Source organism: Symphodus melops (assembly GCF_947650265.1).
Source record: "Symphodus melops genome assembly, chromosome: 16".
Lineage (NCBI taxonomy): Eukaryota > Metazoa > Chordata > Actinopteri > Labriformes > Labridae > Symphodus > Symphodus melops.
The window spans coordinates 21,697,377-21,723,942 of NC_136706.1; the positions used below are offsets into that span (position 1 = coordinate 21,697,377).

The following is a 26,566-nucleotide window of genomic DNA, read 5'->3' on the forward strand; positions in this document are numbered from 1 at the left end:
TGTCTGGTTTACTACCATCACTGAAAGTTAACTACTGTACCGAGGATGTAGCTTGAGCTATGTGACAGTATCTTACATTAAAGGGGACATATGAAAAAGTATACGAAAATTATTTAATGAACATTTAATTTGGTAACCTGAATGTCTACCGACCTACATATTATATATATATATATGTAGGTATATTAATTATTAGTTAATAATTTAATTTACATAATGGTCCCAGGCAAAAATGAATTGGGTCCTTCTAACAAGCGTTCATGATTATTTTCCTTTTTCTTTTTTCAGTCATGGACAGATAATTATTCTTCTTCCTTTTGATTGACAAATTCTGGTTCTCATAGCAATAATGCTTTAAACGCTTAGCAGGGCACCGAGGATGCTTTCAGATGGATGGATGCTTTATTAATACCCAGGGAAATTCATGGCATCCAGTAGCAGTATACAAGACATGCAGGACACAAGAAATTAGTTACAATAAACAGTAAACATCCTCCCTCTGTATATAATAAACCCGAATCAAGATTTAGAAGCACCCCCCCAGATGTCTGAGAATAAACAAAGAATAAAAATTAAACCTTTGCAATTAAAAATAGATTTGTACTTATAATTTACATGAAAATATGTGTTGTTTAAAAGAGACCCCTAAACAGTTAAGGAACCTCAGAAACGAAGTGCTGACCTTCTAGAAGTATGTGTTGTTTTGTTGTTTATGCATGTACACTGGTGCCAGTGGTGTGAGAAGAGACATTAAGCAGTCAATGCAGATGGTGTCCAGATATCTCATACTTACATACATTTATATGTGTGTTTAGATATGTCCAAGTTTCACACTGTCACTGCACAATCTTCTCATTTTCAGGCAATGCTGTGGTTTAAAGTTGGTCAGCAGCTAGGGCCCCCTGCTGGTCTAGGGCCCCAAGCAGTTACCTGCCTGGCCTGTTGACAATTAGCACCTCTCTTTAGAGATAAGAAAACGTGAAGTAATGTAATATATTAACCAGTCCAAGACAAGTTTACTTTTTCTCCACTACTACAGCGGATATATTTACGTCCAAGTAAATAAAGAGAAACAGACGAATTTAGATTATCAATTAAAAAAAATAGCAAAAGATGTAATATTAATCTCTTATGCGATAATCAGCTTTTTATATTCATTCTTTGTTGACACAGGACATACAAAACGAGGTCTCTATTTCTCACAAAATAAGGTTCTCTTAAAAAAAAGTTTTTCAAGAAACACAAAAAGCAATATGTCAGCGAAACAACTTTAGTAAAAGCACGTTGGATGACATAAAATGGTTAAAAAAAACTGGTTCAAGTACAGTCTATGGCTTCAATGCGTGCTGACGTTTGAAATACAGTCTGTTTGAAACTTGCAGTGTGACTTTTATTTTGAAGGCTAACTAAATATATCGGAAGTCCACCATGCAAGCGATATAATACTTTTCAAAATAAAACCCATACTACAAATGTATACAGTGTATATACATATATACATACATACAGAGTATTAAATCATTAAATATAATCTTTCTCAGTTGATAAAATAAATCCAGGAAGTAAAAAAGAACAATTGCTTGAGATGTTTGTTCATTTTCGTTTATATATTTGTATACGCTGACAAAGTGTTTTTTGTTTTTCAAATACAAAATGACTTGTGGTTTTTTGCTCCTAAATAAGTACAGTCAAAAATAAATAATTAGAATATACAGATAATAAAGAAAATAAGACGAAAACTGCGCAAGATTGCGTCGTAACGGTTCATGCTTTTACTTTGACCGGAAGCAGCTCTCAGTTGTCGCGTGATCAGCTGACCGAACAGATCTGTTCGTCAGTGGCATAAGCAGCCTAAAATAAGCCGAAAAAAGAGGATAAAATCGGATCCTGTCAGCCACAGAGGCCCACTTTCATTGTAAAAGCTTCCAAAAAGGAGGAAATGTCCCAGTAGGACTTGTTTAGAGGTACGTTATTACCGTTATTATCTCCGTGTTTTGGTCCTGTTAGCCGCGCTGCTAACCCGGTAGTAGCCACATTGCAGGTGTAGTTTTATGGATCACTGCACAGCTAATCTTTTCTCTTATGTCCGACGATTTATGTGACATGTAGCTTGATAATATTAATATATATAATAAATATCAGCGTCGCAGGCTGCTCCTCAGGTGTGGGGGACGGTTCAGCAGTTGAAAGTCAAATTAATGCGTCCTCTAAATATCGCAAAAACAGCCCGTTAACATAAATGTAACTCCAAGGTTAATTCATTAAATGAAGCACAAATAAACTAAATGTTATCGTTGAGACGAAGGCATGTTTTAATGGGTTTGATTCATCAAACCTTCTCCGCTGTGTTTCTCTTTCTGTGGTCTGTCTTCATCTGACATATGTAAATGTGTCGAGTCCTGTTGATTATGTTTTATTTGTTTGGGAAATTAGTATAGTATCGCTCTCAAATTTTACACACAATACCTCCTGATATTTCAGCTTGTTAAACATCAGCATGTCACGATGCTGATGTTTAACCGAGCCTGCTCTCAGTAGATCATAAGACGTAAGTTCACTCCTACCTCTTGTGCATTAATATTGTTATAAAATGTCACCTGATCTTATTTATATACATTTATTATATATAACATGACATGTAGCATGTCCATCTTTATATGCACTGTGTGCATGATAGTGCTGCACTTAAAACAGACTTACATATTGATGTTGTTATTTTTAACTAATTTCTGATGCATATTTTATTACATTTGTATCTAATTTATTTATTTACACATTTATTTACACTGTAAATGTCTCCGTTTGTGAGATGAATAAAGGATTATCTCTGAGCCACCTTTTACACTTAGTTACTTTGATCTCGATCAGATGAGTAAGAGGAAGAGATGGACTTTCTTAATCCCTCGAGGTGAACTTCACTGTTTACACTCCTGCTGCACAAACACAGGCTGAAATACACAAACAGGATCCAATGGTCCTGCACTAATGGAGAGACACAACAAATTTACAAACTTGGTCTGTTAACCCTCCAGTCCCCGACCCAAGTCCTCCCAGACTGACCTTAGAAGTTTCCTGGGTGACCACTCTAAATTTGACCAAACTTATTGTTTTCACCAAGCTCTCATTGAACTCCTCTCTGGATGTCTTTTAATTCTGTTTAGGAGAAATATAAAAAGTTGTGGATATATTTGTAAATGAAACGTAAGAGAACACATTGAACAACATTCACGGTTCACAGTTTCTGTGAACTTATACGAGAGGTGCAGAGTTTAAATATCAATATGACATAAAATACATGTTCATATCAAAGATCTAGAGATGTGCCATACTGTCCTTTCATAATGTTTTTTTCCCAATACGAGAAGTGTGACAGTTTAGATTCAGAAAAACAAAAGACTGTACTGTTCATGTTAAACTACAGGAGCACTGCTCTCACCTCTCTGAAGGCCAATAAACAGCTATTTACGGGGTGCAGACCTACAAAGACAAGCTGTGTATGTCGGGGTAAAGCAGTTCATCTAAAGGGTTAAATATGAACTCGGCCAACAATGGAAAATGCCAGATCAGGGTGCTGTTCAAATATTGAATTAATCATGATTCCTCTTATTTGATTCACTTCACAAAATGAAGTCTTTGACATTTTCTTCATTAATGCTTTCAACCTTTCTTCCACACCATCATTTCAAGCAACGACATGATGACAAGCTATTCAAAAAACCCAAACTCCTCTCCGTCTCTGTTCTAACTCTCCCTCCAGACACACCAGCATAATGTCGGGGAACAACCTGGTTCTACCCATAGTGCTATGGGGCCGCACGGCTCCCACCCACTGCATCAGCAGCCTCTTGGTGATGGACGACTTCAGCACCATCATCACCGGCTGCCATGACGGACAGATCTGCCTGTGGGACATGACGCCCGAGCTGGAGGTGCTGATGAGAGAGGGCGGGGGGGGGGGGGGGGGGGGTTTACATCTTTTTAGCTCAGCTTTTTGTAGTTTTGTATTAACTCCCACTTCTTCTTCTTCTTCTTCTGCAGATTTGTCCCAGGGCCATGTTGTTTGGTCACACAGCCTCCATCACCTGTCTGTCTAAAGCCAGTGCATGCAGTGAAAAGCAGTACATCGTCAGTGCTTCAGAAAGCGGGTGAGTACTTTCTGATTGGTCGGAACATTTACATTGATTGTGATAAATCGCTCTAAATAGAACCAACTGCAAATGCGAAGTGTTAGGCCCAACATCGTTCTGAAAACGCCTCCAGAATCCTGAACATTTGTTCTTGCACTCACCAGCCGTCCGAACGTCTCCTAAATGTTACATTTAAAAAAAAAAATATATAAGTGCTATACTCCCTCTGCGCTTGAGAATTTAGACATAGAACGCTTTATTTAACCCGGAGGATAATGTGGTTCCACAGCTCACCCAGACCTGCATACATTTAAAAACAACAAATGACAGATGATTGCTGGCACACCAGCACCCTCGTGTGGTCTCTGTGGGTAATGACACACACAATGGCCCTGTCATATAAAGGGCAGGACATGGCACTGAAAGACCATGCTCAAGTGTCCGAGCAGGGCGCTGACACACGAGCTCCAAGGATCAACACAAGCACATGATCACAGTGAGGTTTTGACTCTGAGGGATGAACACAAAGGGACTTCTGAAGCGGCAGGTTTGGTGCGTTGCCGTCAGTTGACTTCCTGTCAGAGGACTCTTCAGTCTTTCAGTGGCTGCAGCTTCACAGAAGCAGACAGAAGGGCTGTTTATCTGTCTTCACTCCAAGTCTGAACCGAACGTCTTCATGTCTCCACAGAGAGATGTGTTTATGGGATGTGAATGATGGACGCTGTATTGAGTTCACCAAGCTGGCGTGCGCTCACACTGGCATTAATGTAAGAGAAACACTCCTTAAAGCTAACTTCTTTGAATGATGAGAATAATGCAGAGCAGATCTAAATCTACTCTCTGCGTCTCCAGTTCTATCAGTTCACCATCGGCACTGAGAGGGAAGGACGTCTGCTCTGTAACGGCCATTACCCAGAAATCCTTGTGGTGGATGCCACCAGCCTGGAGGTCCTGTACTCGCTGGTGTCTAAGATCTCCCCGGACTGGATCAGCTCGATGAGCATCATCCGCTCCCACAGAACACAAGGTGAGAGACGGAGCACGGCGTTCCACTCTCGCGTCCTGCATGTTAATGTGTTAGCTTGTGAGACATAGCCATGTTCTTTCATGTAAATGGACATTGAGCCACTCGCGTTGTTTGTCTGTGCAGAGGACACCGTGGTGGCCGTGTCAGTGACGGGGATTTTGAAAGTCTGGATCATCACAGCTGAGGTCAGCAGGATGCAGGTACACGGGCAGACAGGTTCTTTTTTTTTTTTTTTTTATTCAACGTCAGTGTGTGAACCATGAGTCCTGTGTGCTGCAGGAAATCAAACTCAGTGATAGATACAGAAGTGCAGTCACTGTACCGCACGACTTTATGTACAGTCAGAGTAAAGGAAGAAACTCCTTCAGGTTCGCTGTGAACAGGTGTCGTGTTTTTGAGACTCCGTACAGTAGCACAAAGCTTTGGGTTGAATATTTGGACTCAAACCACCTCGGGGGAAAAAAGAAGCAAACAATGATTACAAATAATGAATTCATGACATTCATGTTTTTGGTTGTACTCTAGACATTGATGTGTAAAAATACTCAGGCGCAATTTGTTTTATCTGTGTGTGTGTGTGTGTGTGTGTGTGTGTGTGTGTGTGTGTGTTCAGGACCTGGACCCTGTGTTTGAAGAAGAGTCCAAACCCATCTACTGTCAGGGCTGTCAGAGTGTTTCCTTCTGCACCTTCACTCAGAGCAGCCTGCTCGTCGTCTGTTCAAAGTACTGGAGGGTAAGACTCACAAGTGAACACTACAGACTAAGTCCTTGTCCACACGTAGCCGGGTTTTTGTAAAAACAAATATCCTGCCCCCTTCGTCCAGAAAAAAAACTTACGTACACACAACCTCGTTCTTAGAAAAAACTTCATCCACACGTAACCTTTTTAAGCACACCCAGACTGTTTCCCAATGTAAACACAGGTCGCATGCGTGACGTAAGAACTTATTTTGTCGCAGGCAGTGACGTTTCAAAAACGCAAAACCCCAGTTATTGACGTCCACATGCAAATGCATAAACGGAGAATCTTCACTTTGGTCGGAGGTTTTTAAAAGCTTCATTTTTGATGCTCTAAATCTGCGTTTTTGTGTGGATGAGGGGCCAAAACATAGAAAAATATCTTTGTTTTGTGAGATACCCGGCTACGTGTGGGCAGGGCCTAAGTGTTTGAGTGGAATTCTGCAGGAGCTGATTGGTTGTTGAGTCTCTGCCACAGCTGAACCACCACAGTGAAAGTCACGTCTGTGCCTCTGTGTGTCAGGTGTTTGATGCAGGCGACTACTCCTTACTGTGCTCGGTGCCCAGCGAGAACGAGCAGGCCTGGACCGGAGGAGAGTTCATCTCTGCAGACAAAGTCATCATCTGGACCGAAGACGGCTGCAGTCACATCTACAAACTCCCTGCCAGGTGAACCCGACGCTCCGCTCCATCGCTCCTGATGTCAGGCTCACCGGAGCTGCGTTTTTCTGACTGGGACTTCTGTTTGTGCTCCTCAGCTGTTCGCCCTCCAGTGAACATTTCCGCAGCGACGTCGGGAAAACCAAAGAAGGTTCCATCCCTCCACTGATCTACAGCATCTCCGGCTTCTCAGACAAACAGGTCAGTCCTCTGTGCTCCACTGTTCCTTTGGTTTGCTTTAAGTTTCCAACCAACACAAGACTCTCTGACCATGTCTATTGTGAGCGTTGTGATCTTGCGTGTTAGGAACTATAATAAATAATATTATAGAAGCATTACTATTCAGGCTCGGCATATTTGGAACAACACAGGAAAACATTTCCTGCAGAAAACAAATCCTCATCATGTGTCCCAGCTCTGTTTGTTTGTTCATGTCCAGGACATATTTGTGTTTTAGCTTCTCAGTTTGATCCTACAGAAGTATCTGGAAATCAAACAGTATGGAATAAGACAAGTGAAAGTGTGCTTCTCTTTTTTTCCCACCAACTGAAATAAGTGTAAATCCAGTTGCCCAGTTGAAGAGCAGCTTCCCCATAACAATGAAAAGGAAGTAAATATATCAGTGAAGTGGAGACACAGCGTGGAAAAAGTCAAATGTAAAGGACGATATCGTGATTCAGAACAAATACAACATCACAAACATCACGTCAGAGCAGGATGTAACTTTGAGGTGTGTTAACGTGTGCTGAAAGTGAAAGACGAGCTTCCTGAGGGTGGAGTGCTGTTTGTCTTCCTCACAGTTAGCTCTGAGGGGAAAAGCTCAGACTCGCTCTGATTGGTGGATTTTAGCAGAGCAGACTAGCCCTCGCTCTCATCAGCACCTTCTTGTTAAACGTGCTGTGAAAGTTAAGGCACAGTTACTAATGAAAGAAATGTGACGAACACGGAGGCTTTGGTGACATCAGGTGGAAGGTGCAGACGTGTGCAGCTTTATTAGTATGTTAAACTGGCATCTCTGCCAAAGTGGTTCAAAGTCTCCACAGCACTCGCTAACCTTTTTAGCTGCACACAAAAAGTGTTTCATTGATGGCAACTTCTTCAGTCTTTCCACTTCGGTTCATTCAGAGTGATGACTCGACACCCTGAACGTGAGCGAGCGCCCACGGCAAAAGAAAATCCTGAATGACTTGATTATGGTGGATGTGATTTCCAAGCACTGGTTGGATTTCTGCAGAGGACGATCGAGCCCTGCTCTCGTGTTCCTCGTCTGTCCCACGATCACGCTGACACACACACGCGTGTGTGTTTTTATGGGTTGTCTCAGACGAAGCAGGAGGATAGGAATATTTTGACTGAGTCAGCAGTTTCCTTCTCATGTACCATGTTCTGTCGGCTTCTTTGAAAGGTATTTCTTTGAATATGTTTGAAACTGAAACAGCTTTTCTTTTTAAACCTGCAGACCTTTACTGCTTTACCTGACACACGTGAGTGAAGCATGCTGCTCTGAGAGAGTCAGAGAATTGTTTTCAGAGCCTTTATCCTTCTACAGGACGGTGGCTAGAGTACCACTTACCACTAGGCCATCTGCGCCCCAAGCACGCTGCTCTTATGGTGGATAGTGTTGACAAATCAAAAGCGCAGTAATGTTGATTCTGTTGCAGAAAGCCTCCTCTGTTTGTGGTTTTCATTGGTTAATATTTATAGTGGCGAGAGCTCGTCGACGGAGGAGCGCTGCTCTGTGCGTGTGTCGGTTGATGAGCGTGGCTCAGTTGACAGTAGATATGAAACAGAAGCTCCTAGAAGAAGAAAAACCTTGGAGGAACACTGCTCCTATTTGTAAAATAAAAATCACAAAATATTTCCCATGAATCCCACTGGAGTGTAAACTGGCTTCTGTGGCATGAACGCCTTCTCTCATCTGGCTTCAGTGATGTGGAAACTGACTTTTTTTTAAAAATTACATTTCACATGCAGAAGATTCCAGAAAACCTGATTCTGTAGCTACGAGCTGTTTGGATTTTGCACTCGTTACATAAGTGAAGGCCAGGCGTCTAATACAAGCCTTCATTTAAGAATTGAATGAGGACAATGAATCCTGAAATGTTAAAGTCTTTCATTGAAGGCAGAGACATGTATCAACCTGCTGCTTCTGTACACTTGTGTGTTGTGTGTATTTATGAGTTATTGTCTTGTACTGTATGTATATATTTGTTGTCTGTGCCTTTTGTTATTTTTGTTGTTCCTCCTTTTGTCCTTTGTCCCCGTCCCCCCGTCCCTCCTTTGACCTCCTCACTTCTCTCAGAAGGAAAGAGGAGAGGAGGAGGAGGAGGTGGGGGTTGTGGAGGTGATGTGCCTCCCTGCCAGCGGGTGCGACTTGGAGCTCTACACCCCAGAGCTGCTATTCCACCACCGGCCTCTAGAGGCGCCAGTAAGCCCGAGAAAATGCTCACTTGAAGAAAAAAAAAAAAAAAAAAGGCAGGAAGAAGATGGTTCAGTTTCTTGGCTGAGCTGCAAAAGCTGAAATGTGTAAAACTACTGTAGGTTACCTACACTGAATCCTTTTAGTAGTTGTTCTTTATTCTTTAAATTCTACTTCAGCATGTTTCTGCAGCAAATTTAAAACACTGATATTTAAAGAAACAAACTCAATGCCATGAAATATCAAGTATATAAGAGCACAGTGACGTGTTCCTGTTGTCAGGGAAGTGTGAAGTTGTAAGTCCATCAGTGTGGTTTGTAAATTAAAAGAGTTACTTTATTCAAAGCTTTGTTAGACGTCAACTCGACTTTTCACAAGTTGGACTTTTGCAGCTCGGCCAGAAATCCTGACCCGAGCTGAGAGGAGCAAACTCTGAGGACAGCAGTGAGACGGAGACGTCCACACAGTGTCTCACATTCACCCTGCAATGAGACTTTTCTAAACCTCCATTTAAATATTTCAGAAAAAAAAGTTCAGAATGAAACGACACCAAGTGGGTCAAAATTTGAAAACATGATATTTGAGCTTAAAGAGTTCTGTGATCTTTAATTAACCCACCGAGCTGTTGATTTCTACTATTCTGGATGACGAGGAGTCTATAAACTCTAAGCGACAGACTGCAATAATAATTTCAGTAAAGTGCTCTGTTGATGGATTTTTCCTCTTTTATATAATAAAACAAAACAGTGTTTTTGATTTCCTAACAGAGACAAAGAGAGAAGTTGTAGAAACATGACAGAATGGACTGTTTGATTGACCAATGTCAAGATTACAGTTTAAATGAAACGGCTGTTGATTTACTGTATGTTAAAGTTGATTTAGTAAGAGGTTTCATTCCAATGAAAAGTCCTGTAAAATAGATGCTGTGTGTGTGTGATGAGGCGGGACACTTTAAAGGGAACATTAAAAACGACCTCGGTGAGCAGGTGGAGATAAGAGACCCTTTGGGAACGCCAGATGTAGAGAAATGTTCAGTAACATATGATCCTTTATGATATCTTCTTCCTGCCATTGTTTCCCAGAGAAGCATCAGTGTGTGTGTGTGATGACTGTAGAGGTCAGATTTCTTCCCGCTGTGTTTGGGTAGAAAAGTGAGCCGCTGAGTGGCTGATGACGTTTAAAGTCACCTGCCTGTTTGCTTTGCTCCTCCGCCGGTTCTCCTTCCTGCCTGACTGAGAGACTGAACTCCCTCTGGTTCCCTGATTTCATGCTCTCTCTCTCTCTCCTCCCACTAAAACTAAGCTCCTCTTCTAAAAGCACCATCACACCCCTCATCTGTCTCCATACTGATGACGATGCATGCAAAGTCCCCGTGTGTGCGACACAGTCAGGACAGAAGCAAGAAGAACACTCTCATGGTTTGGAGAGTATTTGGTCAGCTGTAAAATCTGAACTAAACACTTTGTGTCTTTGCAAGTAAACTTTAAACTCCAATGAACACTAATAATACAAGCTCGACACACAGTGGACTCATGGGAGGTAAGATGAGCGTGTTGTATATATTAGACAGAAGATGGCGACAGTCATAGCTGCAAGTTAAATCAAGTTTGAAATGGATAACAAGTGAATTAAAAGCTAATTATAATGCATTGTTTATATTTTACACGTTGATCTTTTTTAAATGTCACAGATACAGGAAGTAAAAAACATGTTTCTGTGTTTGGCAGCCTTTAAGTGTTCCTTTTTAGTAATCTGTGTTTGTTCCTCTTTAATAGGTGGTGGGTGAGGTTTTTTTAATTTGCTGAACTTTGGGTAGTTATGAGAGTCCGACCGATATATTGGCCAGCCAATATCAGCATCAAACAATAAATCATGACTCGACACATTTAGATAGAACATCTTTTTTACACTGAATTTCAGCCAAAAGTAAAACAAAGAGAACAGATTGAAAGTAGCCCAGCATCATTGCATCGCTCTGGTTTCTCTTCCTCTGCAGGGCCGTCTGCTCACTGATGTGGGCTTTGTTCACATCTTTGGTTCAGATGAGGTTTGCTTCATGTGTGTGCCATTATCGTGTCGAAAGCAAACATTGTGTGGCACCTTTCTTTCCCTCTTTGCTCATCCTCTGTGTTCAGATGTGATGAACTGAAATGAAATGAAATGTCCATCCTGTCCATCATTTAGCGCAGGGATGGATCTTCACAACCCTTCACCTTCTTTAGCAGGGCTTCAGTTTCAGGACACTTGTCCTAAAAATGCACAGGGAGGGCTGTCAGGCAAACTGCACCCGTAACCTGTCGCGCGCTCGTCATACGTGCTCGTACAGCATCATCACCGGCCCTAAAACACTGGATATTCACCGGCCTGATGTTTCCAGGTGAGGTCAGAGGTCATACACGTGAGAGTCTGTGAAGGAGTCTGTGGGCCTTTTTCAAACCAACCCCTACACACTCCCCCTCCGTGACGGAGTGCACTCCATCAGAAGTCACACTCGTAGCTGAATGAAGTCCCCTCCATCCAGGTGTAGGGTAGAAATACAGCAGCAGGCATTGGGACAAACTTCACTCTCTCAGGTGGAAACAGGAAGTGTGTGTTACCATGGTTACTCAGCAGCATCCTGGGGGAACGGCTTATTAATGTACGTAATACATTCTGTAAAAGTCATTATGTAGATTATTTTTCTCTAGTAAATTTATATTTGCGTAGACTTATAGCAAAACGATCAGATGGAGACCACATTCTTTATTATAATTTATAATTTAATAGTTTTAGTTTAGTTAATTTATTATAATATCAAAGAACAGGTTGTCTTCAATGAAAGCAGACAAGGAGACTATAAATGAACATCACAGCTGCAAGACGTTTATTTTTTTGTAGCCGAAATTAAGTTTTACAAAGAAATCGAAAGTAAAACAATGATAAATAAATAACAGTGAGAAGTTGTCTGCAACATGATTTAATATTCTTTAGTTTTTGCAACAGTCCCTTTAAATATGAAACACAATGAAATAAACGGGTGAACAGAAGGAAGAAAAGAAGAGGAGGCTTTTATTTGATCTTTAAAACAATAAACAGGTGAAGTTATTAACGTCTGTATGATCATATTAAATGTCCATCTTAGTTGGAGCAGTGTTTTGGTTTGTACAAACACTTACACACTGAACTTACTTTTGTATAGCTCACTGCTTCCGTGACGACCGGACGCTATAGGCGTTACACGTGATCATCAAGTGGGCATCGGTGCAGACTCGCTGGCGGAGGGTTTTATGGCCCACTACCACTCCCTGCTAAGTGGTTTGAGACGGACTTAATATGGCGGGCCCTCCGCGTGGAGGGGTAGTGGGTGGGGCTAGGATGTCGTGGACGGTTTGAAAAATACCCTGTGTCTCATTCTCCATCCTACAGCCTGAGAGCAGGAAGTGGAGCGGAGTGAGGAGGACGTTGAGAAGGAACAGTAAATGACACAGGCTGGAGTCAGACCAGATTTATTTATTTTTATACAGGCAACACAGATAGACAGTGAACATTTGCTTTTTCACATCAGTTAAACATTTTCTTATCAGTGGGTCATAAAAACTATTTATACATGTAAAAAAATACATATATATATATAAAACTGATGTTTTTAGACTTCGGATAGATGAGGAACCACACACTTCTGGAGTGAACTCCTGCCAACACTGTGACAGAACGTCTCCTCTGTTCAGGATTTGTTGGTGGTGTTTTTTTTTTTAACACAGCTGAGCTCATTTCACTCAGTTCCTGCTTTCACTTTCACTTTGCACCCTGGATGAGTTTTAACAACATGTCAAAACAAAACAAACCCCGTCAGACTGTCATACTGTATATCCAGAGTGATAGATTTGACACTGTTCAGGTCTATGGCTCTTGATTTCGTCCATGATTTCCTTCAGTGGACAGACGTCGCATCTCAAGACATGGAGCAAAGGGACAAAGATACAGTTTGATTTCTTCATGTTTCTCACTCTTCATATCGATATTTGTGACACTCTTTTGACAACCTTTTCCTGAACATATACGTTCTCCAAATGGCACGTCAGAACCAGTTAGTAACTGTTCCCATGTGATTTTAATTTCTCAGCCTGTAGAGGAGTCACATGTCCTGGTGAATCGGATACGTTTGGTTCTGTTCTCCTGCCGTTTGCTGTGTTTTGTTGTTTTTTTATGGATGAAACCAAAGAGCAAAACCAAACATTACATCTTCATGTGGGCATGACAACTCAGACCAAACATGGCATTTATAAAACCTCAGAAAGTCCAACTCTTTGGAGTCTTTTCGGGGACGGGTCGGAGGGTTGACAAGTTCTATGCATGTAATTGGGAGACCCCACTCTTCAGATTGTATCAGACGTTGATGTGTTGTTTTTTTCTCTCCCCTCAATCCGTGCTGCAGCTCCTGATCTGTCCTCCTGTGACTCGCTTCTTCTTCGGCCGGCGGGAGCCTTTCCACAAGCTGCTGATCCAGGGCGACTCAGCAGGGAGACTGTCCATGTGGAGCATCCCAGACGCCTCGCCTCCACAGCAGCAGTCCACACCTGCAGGTGTGAACTGACCATAAATAAATCAAAAGATGAACACACAAAATACAACAGCACTGCCAAAAGTCAGGCCTCTTAGTTACTGCTAATAGCACATCAATGTTAGTCAGTTTTTAGAACTGAAAAGAGACGCACAGTCGATAACAAGAGCCACTCTTGTCCTGAAACAATGGGCAAAGAAACCCTGCAAATTCAAACAACTAAACAACCACAAACAATAGAGAAATGGAAGTTACAAAACACACAATCATCTTTTCCTTGAAGCAAGGCTTCCATTGATCTTCACAGAGACACGACTGCAGCATTCAGGATCCGAAGAACTGAGCTTTTATTTTAGTTCTCCGTCATCAACAGCTGAAAAACAAAATTTTAAACTCTGACTTAATACTGATCCATTAGAAAGTATTTGTTTCAGTTATCGGCCCTGGCTGATTTATTTCCTGAGAGTCTTCATGTGGACTGTAGTCCTTCTCTCTGGTTTTGACTGTGTCTCCGTCTCTCCGCTCAGAGCTGCAGGTGTCGTCCACCGTCAGTCTCCAGGAGGCGTTTGATAAGCTGACCCCCGTGTCTGCAGGAATCATTGACCAGCTCAGCGTCCTGCCTGGCAAAGAAGAACCCATCAAGGTTTGAACTCTGAAAACAGGAAGTACATGTCTGTAATGTGGTGAACGGAGGAGTTCAGGCTCCGCACTCCTGAAAGACTGCTCTTATGAGTTTTGGGTTGAGAAATCCTAAAGTACATTTTACCTTTCTTCTCTTTGTTTGTATCTTCTTTCTGATATGAATTGAAGGATCTGTGTAGTTTCTGTGCATGTTGAATATAACATGCAGTCTGAATCTAAAACACTACTTGTTGATTTGAAGCTTTCTAACTCTCTCTGTGTGTGTGTGTGTCTGTGTGTCTGTCTGTCTCTCTCTCAGGTGACGGCCAGCGTGTACATCCCCTCTCAGGGTCGCCTGGTGTGCGGCAGAGAGGACGGCAGCATCATCCTGGTCCCTGCTACTCAGACCGCCATCGTCCAGCTGCTGCAGGGCGAGCACATGCTCAGGAGAGGTGAGGGGGGGGGGGGGGACTTCTGATTCAATCTGAGAAACATTGAACAGAAATCAACTGTATGTTGACTTTAAAGGGGAACTTTATTATTTATTTCTATGAGTGTTTGGGAATGATCCAGTATACTCTTAGTAATTCCTGCAAAGTTTTGTTTTTCTAAGGGTAGCAATCTTCCTAGTGCTCCATGAATTCATCTCTTCTCTGATTGGTTAGATTGTTGTTGTTTTGTTTACAGAATTCACTCTATGGATTTTTTTGGAATCCAAATATTTTCACCAGCTTTCTGTCAATTTTAAAATGAAATCAGAACATATGGATGAAAAGATAAAAAGCTCCTGTCCACAGAGTCATGCTTCAGCTGTCCTCGTGTTTCTCTTTTGTCTGTCCACCCGGCAGGCTGGCCGCCACACCGCACCCTGCGCGGTCACAGGAACAAGGTGACGTGCGTCCTGTATCCGTACCAGATCTCTCCTCGCTACGACCAGCGCTCGCTGGTGTCCGGTGGTGTGGACTTCTCCGTCATCGTGTGGGACATTTTCACCGGAGAGATGAAGCACATATTCTGTGTCCACGGAGGCGAGATCACCCAGCTCATCGTCCCGCCGGAAAACTGCAGCGTAAGACCTCGTGACATATCAGTCTCTGTGTTCATTTCTTTTCCCTCTTTTCACTCCTTCGATTTGTTGGCTCTGACCTTCCGTGTGCTCGACCTGCTGAAAAGGAGTTTGTTATGTTGCTGACATTAGATGTAAATGTTAAGGGGATGATGTCATCGTAGTTACTATGGAAATAACTTTAATGACATTATGTCGTTGTGGTCGAATTTGAAATGGACAAACAGCACCGCGACACCAATGGAAACGTCTCATTGTTTAACTGACATTAAGATGTGTTGTTGTCGTAGAAACAAGAAGTCAGCTGCTGCTTTGACCTGTTGAACACATTCTTTGATGAAGACTCAGGATGTTAAGCATCCGTCCACTGTTATGAAAATACAAATGAAACCTTCAATCCTTGTTCTAGTTTTGAAATTATAACTCAAAATATTTTACAGGAGAAGATTTCAAGCAGAAAGTGTTCCTTCAGTTCGCTGTGTTGCTAACGGCTCATCTACTGAAGAGTTACTCAACATGGAGCCTTTATACAATTAGAGTACCGTAAATTCCGTACTATTGAGCGCACCTGGATATAAGCCGCACCGGCTAAAAATAAGTTAATAAATGTATTTGTACATATATAAGCCGCACTTGATTATAAGCCGCAGGTGTCCACGCTATAACAAGAGCTATTTACACAGACGTAGGCTACCGGTAACATCCGCAAATAATGTAGCGTTCGTACGGACGTTAAAGGACGACGAGAGCGTTCAAATAATAACTTTTAATAACCCGATCACTGTCGGCCGTGACCACGCCGTTTACAGCAGAGAGCAACACATAACTTGCCGTAACAATCCAGTTCTCTCATACAGCCACTCAACACGTTCTCGCTGTTGCATTCACTGACTCTCCACACAATCGGAATTATGAACACATTATCAACTACTGACTTTACAACATGAACCGTTACAATACGAAGCCTAGCCGACGGTGTCTGTAACACGGCTGATGAAAAAGATGACCGTAATATATTTCACAAGAAAAAGTCCATCCATTCACTGCCTCAGAATGACTTCATTACTCACTTCCTCAGTCTCTGTTGTCGCTGTCAGTGTCATCTTAACGTGCAGCAGCTCTGTTAGCTTCTTTGACAGCCAGGTCGATCGCCTTTAACTTGAAAGCTGCATCATATGCATTTCTCCGTGTGTTTTCCATCATGAGGGTGCGTGCATGAAGCGCAAAATGACTGATATTAAGATCCGACGTGACGAGGTCAAATGTTTTTGCGGCAGAAGCTCATTGTCCCCCATAAAAAATCCATGCATTAGCCGCACCGGAGTAGAAGCCGCAGTGCTCGAAGTGTGAGAAAAAAGTAGCGGCTTATAGTCCGGAATTTACGGTAACTTTAAGCCTAAACTATATTTACAAAAAAAAATCATTTTAGAATAAACGGGCCAGAAGTGACTGATGTTTCAAGCAGAGACAAACGTTGAAACGTTGGGATGTACATTGTGCTCTGGTGGATCACTCCAGTCATTTCAAACATTACATAGACTGACACTGGAGCTGCTGTGTGTCCTCTGCAGACCCGGGTGCAGCATTGCGTCTGCTCGGTGGCCAGCGACCACTCCGTCGGCCTGCTCAGTCTCAGGGAGAGGAAGTGCATCATGCTGGCGTCCCGACACCTCTTCCCCATCCAGGTCATCAAGTGGCGTCCAGCAGACGACTACCTGGTGGTAGGATGCTCCGACGGCTCCGTCTACGTCTGGCAGATGGACACAGGTGAGAAGCGGATGAGCAGGAATGCAGTGGATCCTGGTGTTCAGTGCAGAAGTCCAGGCCTGACTCACCACTGGAGACACGTGGAAAATCTATCGTTCAATGAAGAAGTGACCAAGTAGTCAGGCAGTAAAATTCTGGATCCCTCCAGAGAATTGATTGATTTGCTCTCAGACATGCAGCTTTAACCCAAATATGTTTAATATCTGCTCTCACCTCAACTGATGACTAAAACCTTTCACCAAGTTTTCTTTCACTGTCTGTGACCTCCGAGAACTCTTCCGAGCTGAGGTACTTATTATGACAAGTAAACTATTTTTAAAATTCTTGAAATGACGTATATGAAAACCTCATTGAGTGTTCATCATGAAGTCCCGGCTCCTGCAGTCAGAGTGTTCTGAGGGAAGGCCCTGATACCCAAGTTCAATCAATCATTAAATGTTTTATATAAAGGGCCATAATAAATGTTATCTTAAGATACAGCAGTCTGGGCTTGCAGACAGAGAAATGCTAAGCTAGGCTAACGACACGTTGAAACCAGCAGGGAAGAGATGATTGATGTCGATGAGGTGACTCTCAAAAAAAAAAGTCAGCATGCCGAACTAGTCCTTTAAATGTCGTCCCACCTTCAGACAACCCTGCTCTCCCCTTCCTTTTTGTTGTCGTTACCATGACAACACAATCTGCAGTAAACATGGTTGTGGCACAGCAGGGAGGCAACATTAGCTTGAATGATGACTAGCCACTGGAAAAAAACTGGAAGTGTGTGTGCGTGTGTGAGAGAGAGTATGTGAGTTTGTGTGTGTGTGTGTGTGAGAGAGAGAGTAAGTAAGTGTGTGTGTGTGCGTGCGTGCCTGTGTGTATGCGTGTGTGTGTGTGTGTGTGAGAATGAGCTGTAGTGCTGGGAGATTGCAGGGTAGCTAAGTGTGAAATTAAGGAAGGTGTGTGTGTACTCAGGCGTTGGACATGTAATAGGGCCATGGCTCACAGGCCCTTCATCACACACACACACACACACACACACACACACACACACACACACACACACACACACACACACACACACACACACACACACACACACACACACACACACACACACACACACACACACAGGTACACCACTTCTCCTCTCACTCAATACCTGAGCCGACACTGATGTCAGCTCTGTCTGCAGCTAATGATGTCTCTCTAAACCTTTTTTTTTCTTTGGCTAAAGGTTGAGGATTGTTGCCGTCAGAGATGGAGAAGTCTTTATCTGTGACCTGAATCATATTCAAGAGATGTTCTGGGTGATGATAGGGAGCGCTGAGGCGAGGGCAAGATGCTGCGAGAGAGTTTGGAAGATTGATATAAATGGAAGGAGAAAGCAAGGACGAGAAGAGAGAGATTGATAAAAGAACAGATCGCAGAAGGAGGCTGAGACAAAAGCATAGCCTCAAAGTCTCAAAGACAACACCCACAGATTTATTTGTCTTTCCAAGCCTTGGATTTCAAATTTCAGCCATCTTTTTTTCCTTCGGAGTCAGGAGTGACCGTGTTTGGGCAGAAGAGTGATTTAAGCATTAAGAAGCCTCTCCCTGATTGACAGGTGGCTTTCTCACAGGGGTCTCCAACCTTTCTTCACCTGAGAGCTACTTTAAAAAAAGTGTGTCGCTAAGAGCTACTTGCATCACATCGCTTGCATTTAATTACATAGTACACATCAGCTGAATTAAGATACTGTTTGTATGTGAGTGAAATTACAAAAAGCCACTCAATAATCTTAAATGCACATCAAGGTCCATTAAACAAACATGAACTTTTTACTCTTCTTATTGTGCCACGTAGAAAATTAACATCAATGTCCAAGAAAACATGACTACTTTACACTGACTGGTGGGAAGTGGTGCATTTACTGTATTTGGGATTTTTGTTTTTAATTTTTTACACAGTCAGCTAACTTATAGGTGAGTCACTGGACACCTGTCCTGACTTCTTATAAACGACCAGTGAAGGCTCCCTCTAGTGGTCATTAGAAGGACTGTAGTTGTACGACGCAAGCTGCCCAATTCATTTACATGAGGTAAATATCTCCTAATAGAACCAAAGAAAAACTAATTGATAAGAATGATCTACATGTAACCAAGATTAGCTCAAGAAGCACTTTGTTGAGATTCTTCCAGATCCTCTATCCGTTTCATTTCAGTTCCTCTGTCGACCTTGTTAACGGTTTCTTTCCTTGTTTTTGTTTCCAGGAGCCTTGGACCGCTGTGTGATGGGAATAACAGCGGTGGAGATCCTGAACGCTTGTGACGAGCTGGCTCCAGCCACGGTGGACGCTCTGAGCCACTCGGCTGTGAACCTGAAGCAGGCGATGACTCGACGCAGCCTGGCAGCGCTGAAGAACATGGCCCAGCACAAACTGCAGACGCTCGCCACCAACCTGCTGGCAGCAGAGAACGCCGACAAGGTACGGACCAACCGCTCAACAGTTGTGTCAACTCTAACAACTCATTGGAGACGTTTTGGATTCAAATGTTAGCAGAACAAACCAACACACGAAGGTCGGTTTAAAGCTCGATACAGACGAACGTTTATGAGATTAAATAGTTTAGGTTTCTCTCCTCCACCCATATTAGAGCTTTTCTCTTTCTTTGGGTGTGTAGTTGGAACATAACACAAAGAATAACTTTACACACACACACACACACACACACACACACACACACACACACACACACACACACACACACACACACACACACACACACACAGAATGATCGTCTTGGTCAGAAAGCTGGCTGAAGTTGCAGACCAATTAAAACTCTGTTGGAGACAAACCTAAAGGTCACTGCTACAGCCGGTGTTTGTGAGTGAGAGAGCGAGGGGGTGCGTCAGAGAGAGAGAGAGAGAGAGAGAGAGACGGAGAGAGAGAGAGAGACCCTTACCAGGATCTCCAAGGGAAGGATGAACTCTCTTAAATGTCAAAATCTTTAAAGAAAAAGAAGTGTGCCGTTTCTTTTCTGTTAGCTTTATGAAGAAGAACTTACTACACAACATGTCAGTCAGGCCTCCCCTGATGCCTCTCTGCACTACTCCTGTCAGACAGGAAGGGGGCGGGGCCAAAGTGGCGGGCAAATCAACAGTCAGACACGATGATGACGGTTGTTTAACTTTCGAACGCTGCACATTTATCGTCTCAATGAAAGCGCTGCAGACACCGTGCAGGTGAACTGAAAACATAATGAGGCGCCTTCTTTAACCGCTCTACACGACAGCGTGTGGTCACGCGATGAAACGCCATCGACCCCTCCCACAAGCTTTCAGGGAATTTTCCTGAATATTTCTCTTTTGACTTCTCCAGACTTCACACGCAAAACGTGCTGAAGGGCCGGCACAAACGCGACCTGTGATTTGCACGTTGATGTTTATGTCAGCCTCACTTCGAACAAATCACCGTTCAGATGGCTGTTTTAACGACACTGTGTGTGTGTGTGTGTGTGTGTGTGTGTGTGTGTGTGTGTGTGTGTGTGTGTGTGTGTGTGTGTGTGTGTGTGTGTGTGTGTGTGTGTGTGTGTGTGTGTGTGTGTGTGTGTGTGTGTGTGTGTGTGTGTGTGTGTGTGTGTGTGTGTGTGTGTGTGTGTGTGTGTGTGTGTGTGTGTGTGTGTGTGTGTGTGTGTGTGTGTGTGTGTGTGTGAGGTGATTGTCCACGTTAACCCCCTCAGAGGATCAGAGCTTCACCTGTCAGACTCTGATGATCTGATCTGCCCTGACGGAGTAAACTCCACCCACCTGGGCCTCCCAGCACAGAAAACAAACGCTCTGAATTATTTAGTGTCTGAGCAGCGTTTAGTTCAGCTGCTGCTACAGTTTGACTTTTAGCCTGTCAGTTGGAAGCTGTTTACGTCAGCCTTTCACCTCTCCTCCTGTCCTGTTTTCTCCTTATTTTTCCTTTTTTCCTCCCAGCAGATAACCTTTGTGTTGTTTCTTTTGTCTCCTCTGTGTATGTTGCTTTTTATTGCAGGTGTCTCCCGGGTTTTTCCTCTATAACTGCCCTTAATCACAGCTCTTTTCTGAAAAGGCCAACACACAACAGCTGCAATCTTTTCTCCCCGTTCCATCAAAAACACATCATTGTTGTTCCCTTTGCTGCCTTCCACCCCGGTGTCATTTCTCTCTCATATCTACTCAAATTATGGGCCAAAACTATCCACTTCCCCCGGTGGGAGTGAGTGTAAATGTGTGCTCCCCTGTTGTGTGAAATGACAGATAATGACTGTGAAATGTCAGACTATCAACCCCGACGTTGCACCCAGCCCAGCCGCTGTGTTTACAGCTGATGTGTGTTGTTGTTTTGATCTCCTTTGTGTGACTTTGAGTTTCTCCTCTGGTCACTCTGATGATCCTGCACTTAACACCAATTCTCTGTTCAGCGCTTTGAGCCTCTAAAAGCGCTATATAAATGTAAAGTATTATTACTATTAACAGCCTGCGTGATGAGAGAACAATGTGCCAGGACATTATTGCAATAAGGACACATGGAGCAATAAATAAACAAACCTGACCGAGCGAGTCAGCTTGAACTCAGAGTTAGAGAGAGCTCAGCATTCAAACGCTGTGAAAGCATGGACGCGCTCACCTGATGATGAGTGAGGAAGATTACACGTGTGTTTGAGAGGTAACGTTTCAATAGGCTGTCAGTGTCTTCTTCTTCCTCGCTCTAGTCCTTGACTGAAACAGCTTTACAAGCAAAGATAGAAAAAACACAAAATAACCAGACAGTGAAATAGCCAACCAACAGATTTCATGAAACACAACACCAGGAGCCGAGGCCACATGGACTAAAGATTGAAGATGGAATGTAGAGTCGAGCAACAAGACAAAGAGGTTTCTTTAGTTTTCTCTTTGATCATGACTGCACGCCCTTATATGGAAACTGCAGTCATCTGAAATGAATGAATATGTCAAAGCTGTGCTCATGGTTTAATAGAAACTTATAGAGATAACGTGTGTGTGGGAGTGTGTGTTTAGTGTGCGTGTGTGTGTGTTGGTCTCCAGTGGTGTTTGCCAGAAGGGCCCTGCAGGACAATGACCTTTGGATCTCCTGCCCAGGAGCTATAGGACAGTGTTGACATCCGAACAAAAACATCAGCATGAGCTCGTCCGAGCGTGTGTGCTTGTGACTGTGTATATGTGTGTAATGTGTCTGGCTGCCTTTAGATGGCAGTGTTCATCCACTAAAGCAGCACACACACAGTCACACACAAAGCTGACAGAATAAAACACAGATCAGATTCTTCTTAAAGCCCAAGAAATCTACAAACACAAAAATACACGTGTTGCTAAGAGAACTCTAACAGCTTTAACCAACATCAGACGTGTTGTTCACTTGTTAGTGTTTGATGGAAGGATCCAGAGCGAGCATCGAATAACCAAAGAGAAATAAATAGTGCTGTGTGTGTGTGTTTCTCTCACAGTCACACTCAGGCAGTTCAATGACAGTCAATAGAATAAAAACCAGTGTTTCCTGAAGCAGCAGATTATTAATTACTCCATTAAAATGAGTTTTATCCCTTCTTAATCCTCCCTCTAATCTTCCTTTCATTCATCCTTTCTTTCTTATTTTTTATCGTTCTTTTATCCGTTCCTACTCCTTCCTGATTCGTCTTCTGTGCACAGTTGCTTTTATATATTCATTTAACCTTCGACCTTTTCATCATCGTGTCTTGACTCCATCCCTAAATGTCTCGCTGTCATGTTGTCTGACGTCACAGCCTCAGCAGTGGAGCGGCCTGCTTTGTTACTTTGATGGTTCGCTATGATCCTGAGTGACTGTCAGCCCAATTATCACCACAGATGGAAACTTTTCTTTCTTCAATGTGCCAAGAAAGAAGTCCTATTAAAATATGAACATATGCATCTTTAGTGTTGTAAATCTGACTAATTCAGGTCGACATTTTGCAGATACAGAAACACATGAATCCATCAGTTCTAAAATATCCTCTAAACTCAGATCAACATCCCTTCTTTCCATTTTTATTCTTCCCTTAATCACCTCCTCCTCCTCCTCCTTCCTCACGCTAACGAGATCACAGTAGTCTGATTGCTGTCATCAAGTCATTAACATGTAAACAAACAGGGCCGCTCTGCATAAAGCTCAATGCAGGTGTCTCTGCTAATACAATTAAAATCGAGCAGACTGTTAGTATTGGTTACAATTAAAGCTAATTGTGTGTGTGTGTGTGTGTGTGTGTGTGTGTGTGTTTGTGTGTGATTGCACTTAAAGGAATGACTGATTGGAATAATCCTCCTCCAATAGTACTTTATGTTTTTTATGGTTGGATTTCAGATAAAGAAGAATGTGAATGTTAAAGCTAAATCAATATTATTCTGTGTCAACAAATGAAAACATCTGTTTTCCAGCTCTTCTTTTCAGGCTGTTAACACGGAGCATTAACGTGTGTCGAGGGCGATTTAGATCACAAGTGGACTGCTTTAATGTCGGACGGGTCCAACAGCTCAGATCCCATGGAGGTGGTGTGAGCATGCATCTGTCCACATCGGCCCAATGCCAGCCCTCCACCACGAGTAAACAACGACACACGCTGTCTTATTAAAGAGAACAGATGTTAATGTCAGGCGTGAACAGCCTCGTAGACTTCTCATCAACCGCGTCGCCATCTGCATTAGGCAGAAAAAAGATGGACAGATAGATGTGTGTTTTATTTCTAAACTGGGAAAGAGTGGTGCCACAGGAGCAGAGGAATAAATACACACGAGATCAACCCTATCACTTCATATTCTACTCTACAGTAGTCATTATAGCCTCAAATATTCTAAATCTAAAACACAGTATGTTCACTAAAACATCTAGAATGTAATCCTACTTTACAGAGAGGTAAAGGCATGACAGTAACGATGAAGAAAACAGACAGCTCAGAGACACTAACACACTCTGTCATCAGGCTTGGAGGGATTGCATTTTAACCTGTAAACAATAAACACAATCCAGTTGCATTATGGGAAATGAGGGTTTCCCACAGCCTTGGTTTGAGTCCATGTCTGAACATTTTGTCACCGTAAAAACTGAGACTGTTATAGCTCAGCTGTTGCTGTGTATCAGCGTTTCTACACAAGCTTTTGTACGCTTGTTTGGAGTAGTGGCGGCTGTCACATTTTTCTCCATCACAGCGCCTCCTACTGGCTACTATTCAAGGCTCACTTGGTAGCGTTGTAGTCTCTCGACTGGAAGGCCAAGGGTTCGATACCCAGCTCCTGTGAGCAACATGTCCGATGTGTCCTCGGGCACTAAAGCTCAAATTTCTCCCCCTGCTGAGCCAGGGGCCTATAAATGTGTGCGAATGGAAGTAGTTAATTCTGATGGTAAATGTACATTGCAACCAACGCCATCAGTGTGTGGATGGGTGTGAATAGGTGTGAATAGGTAGTCATGTGGTGTAAAAGTGCTTTGAAAAGCACCATACAAGCTCAAGTCCATTTAACACTGCTGCTAAAAGAAATATTTTAAATCTACAAAACACGTACCCGTGTTACGTTGGGCACATTGTGTTTGCTCTTTTCCTCCCCACCACATCTCAGAACACAGACTAGTCACATCTCCACCGACCGAGTGTTTGTGTTTAACATATTTCATTGGTCACTGTTCAATTCCGAACAAACTGATTCAATTCAACTTTTCCAAGGGTAGTTCCATTTTTTAACAAACAACAGTTTTTACCACATGGACAAATGGAAACATGTCCACAGACACTTGTTATTAATCACAAGGACCCTTCTGATGAATTCTTCATTCAATGAAGTTATCTGTCTTTCTTTTTCCAGGGAAACCAGTCCAAATATTCCCACAATGCCCTGGTTGTTCAGGCCATGAAGACCAACCTGACGGACCCTGACATGCACGTGCTGTTCTTCGATGTGGAGGCCGTCATCATCCAGCTGCTGACAGAAGAAGCCCAGAGACCCAACCCCATGCTGGTGTCTCCTGAGACGCTGCAGAAAAGTCAGGCTGGGGCCGACAAGGGGGGTTCCTTCCTGGCCAATAAGATCTTCAAACAGGTTTGTTTATACAAAAGGAGAAATGGGTGGGAGACGTAAAGTTGGGCTCCGTCACGACTGCGCTGAAGTCTTACAGTCAGGTCTGTTATTTATTTAAACCGGTTTTCTGTCCAAACCAGGTGAAAGAGACGATGAAGGAGACCATCAAGGAGCACCTTCTGGACGAGGACGAGGAAGAGGAGGAGGAGATGAGGAGGCGGGAGGAGAAGTCCAAGTCTCTGAGTCTGCTGGAGTACAACCTAACGATGGACACGGCCAAGCTGTTCATGTCCTGTCTGCACGCCTGGGGTCTGAACGAGCAGCTGGACGGCATCTGCCTGGAGCGACTGGGCATGCTCAGACCGCACTGCCCCATCTCCTTCGGTCTGATCTCACGAGGAGGACACATGTCGCTGATGCTGCCCACCTTTAAGGTAACCTGGGTGTTTGCTAACACGTGTGACACTTTAACAGACATCTAATCAATGAACCTACTCGGGCTCACATTTTTCTGATTCCTGTATGTCGACATGCTGCAGTAAGAATCATGAAAGAAAGCTGGACGTCAGCTGAAGTAGTTCCAGATCGCTCAGGTTATCGACTTTACACCTCACGCCGGTATTTTCAGGATCCTCACTTCACTTGTCTGCCTCCGTTTCCCAGGAGTCCTTGCTTCGACAGTTGTCCCTGATGACCGGTCTGAAGCTGGCTCTGTCGGACATCGTGGGGAAGGGGACGTACGGCGTGTCGAGGGCCGTCACCACGCAGCACCTGCTGTCAGTGATTTCACTGGCCAACACTCTGATGGGCATGACCAACGCCACCTTCATGGGAGAGCACATGAAGAAGGCCCCAACCAGGTAACACACACACACACACACACGCACACACGCACACACACAGACGTCCAGCACTGCAATATGTTTATTTTTTCTCCTTTTTATTTAATTCTTTCTTTGTGTTTAAGGGAGTTTTACTTTCACATTTTTCTAACTAAAGTCCTTGCTCTTGATCTTTAAATGTTAGATTAACATATTTGTGGATTCTACATCTGCAGCACTTCACACAAATAATTTAGATAACGTGAACCAAAGGTGAAGATTTATTTTGGTTCCCTGGATGAAGGAGACACTCGGCGATGTGTAGTCAGTGACTGCAGCTGAAAAACAAAACACCAACCCACACAAACGGGGACACAACCTGAATTCAAAGGACTTGAACAGTGATGCCGCTCACATACACACCAGAGCAGGCTGGAGGTGTGTGTGTGTGTGTGTGTGTGTGTGTGTGTGTGTGTGTGTGTGTGTGTGTGCACGCAGCTCATTGTTTAGTCTGTCTGAGACCTCATTGTGCTCTGAAAGATTTAACACAGAGGTCAAGGTCCTGCTGCTGTAACACCAACTCAACATTTCATCATTTGTCAAACCTGCACAGAATAACCCTGAAGGAAGGGCGAGCGAGTGAGAGAGAGAGAGAGAGAGACTCATGTGGTGTTAGCTTCCTCACCTGTTTTCAGTCGATAATTACACTTCTCTTCGTGTCAAACATAACCTCTAAATGAAGTGAA

General features: G+C 43.2%; 2 protein-coding genes across 5 annotated transcripts in view; one reads left to right on the forward strand and one right to left on the reverse strand.

Moving 5' to 3' along the window:
* Nucleotides 1-1,773: 1,773 nt before the first annotated feature.
* wdr7 (WD repeat domain 7) overlaps nucleotides 1,774-26,566 on the forward strand; it is an 85,758-nt gene continuing 60,965 nt past the window's right edge. For 2 of the 3 annotated variants that reach the window (XM_079365209.1, XM_079365211.1), the window contains exons 1-18: nucleotides 1,774-1,964; nucleotides 3,758-3,929; nucleotides 4,039-4,145; nucleotides 4,816-4,894; nucleotides 4,980-5,154; nucleotides 5,278-5,354; nucleotides 5,768-5,887; nucleotides 6,416-6,561; nucleotides 6,651-6,753; nucleotides 13,386-13,533; nucleotides 14,039-14,154; nucleotides 14,452-14,584; nucleotides 14,981-15,201; nucleotides 16,770-16,965; nucleotides 19,200-19,414; nucleotides 24,787-25,020; nucleotides 25,140-25,433; nucleotides 25,663-25,859. In XM_079365209.1, coding sequence (XP_079221335.1) covers nucleotides 3,771-3,929; nucleotides 4,039-4,145; nucleotides 4,816-4,894; nucleotides 4,980-5,154; nucleotides 5,278-5,354; nucleotides 5,768-5,887; nucleotides 6,416-6,561; nucleotides 6,651-6,753; nucleotides 13,386-13,533; nucleotides 14,039-14,154; nucleotides 14,452-14,584; nucleotides 14,981-15,201; nucleotides 16,770-16,965; nucleotides 19,200-19,414; nucleotides 24,787-25,020; nucleotides 25,140-25,433; nucleotides 25,663-25,859 — 2,720 coding nt within the window. In that variant the 5' untranslated portion in view covers nucleotides 1,774-1,964; nucleotides 3,758-3,770. The remainder of the gene's footprint in view (nucleotides 1,965-3,757; nucleotides 3,930-4,038; nucleotides 4,146-4,815; nucleotides 4,895-4,979; nucleotides 5,155-5,277; nucleotides 5,355-5,767; nucleotides 5,888-6,415; nucleotides 6,562-6,650; nucleotides 6,754-13,385; nucleotides 13,534-14,038; nucleotides 14,155-14,451; nucleotides 14,585-14,980; nucleotides 15,202-16,769; nucleotides 16,966-19,199; nucleotides 19,415-24,786; nucleotides 25,021-25,139; nucleotides 25,434-25,662; nucleotides 25,860-26,566) is intronic. The other variant, XM_079365210.1, reaches the window with a different exon arrangement.
* The window catches only part of sowahb (sosondowah ankyrin repeat domain family member B), a 236,346-nt gene continuing 232,596 nt past the window's right edge, over nucleotides 22,817-26,566 (reverse strand). For both annotated transcript variants that reach the window (XM_079365220.1, XM_079365219.1), the window contains one exon: nucleotides 22,817-23,005. In XM_079365220.1, coding sequence (XP_079221346.1) covers nucleotides 22,992-23,005 — 14 coding nt within the window. In that variant the 3' untranslated portion in view covers nucleotides 22,817-22,991. The remainder of the gene's footprint in view (nucleotides 23,006-26,566) is intronic.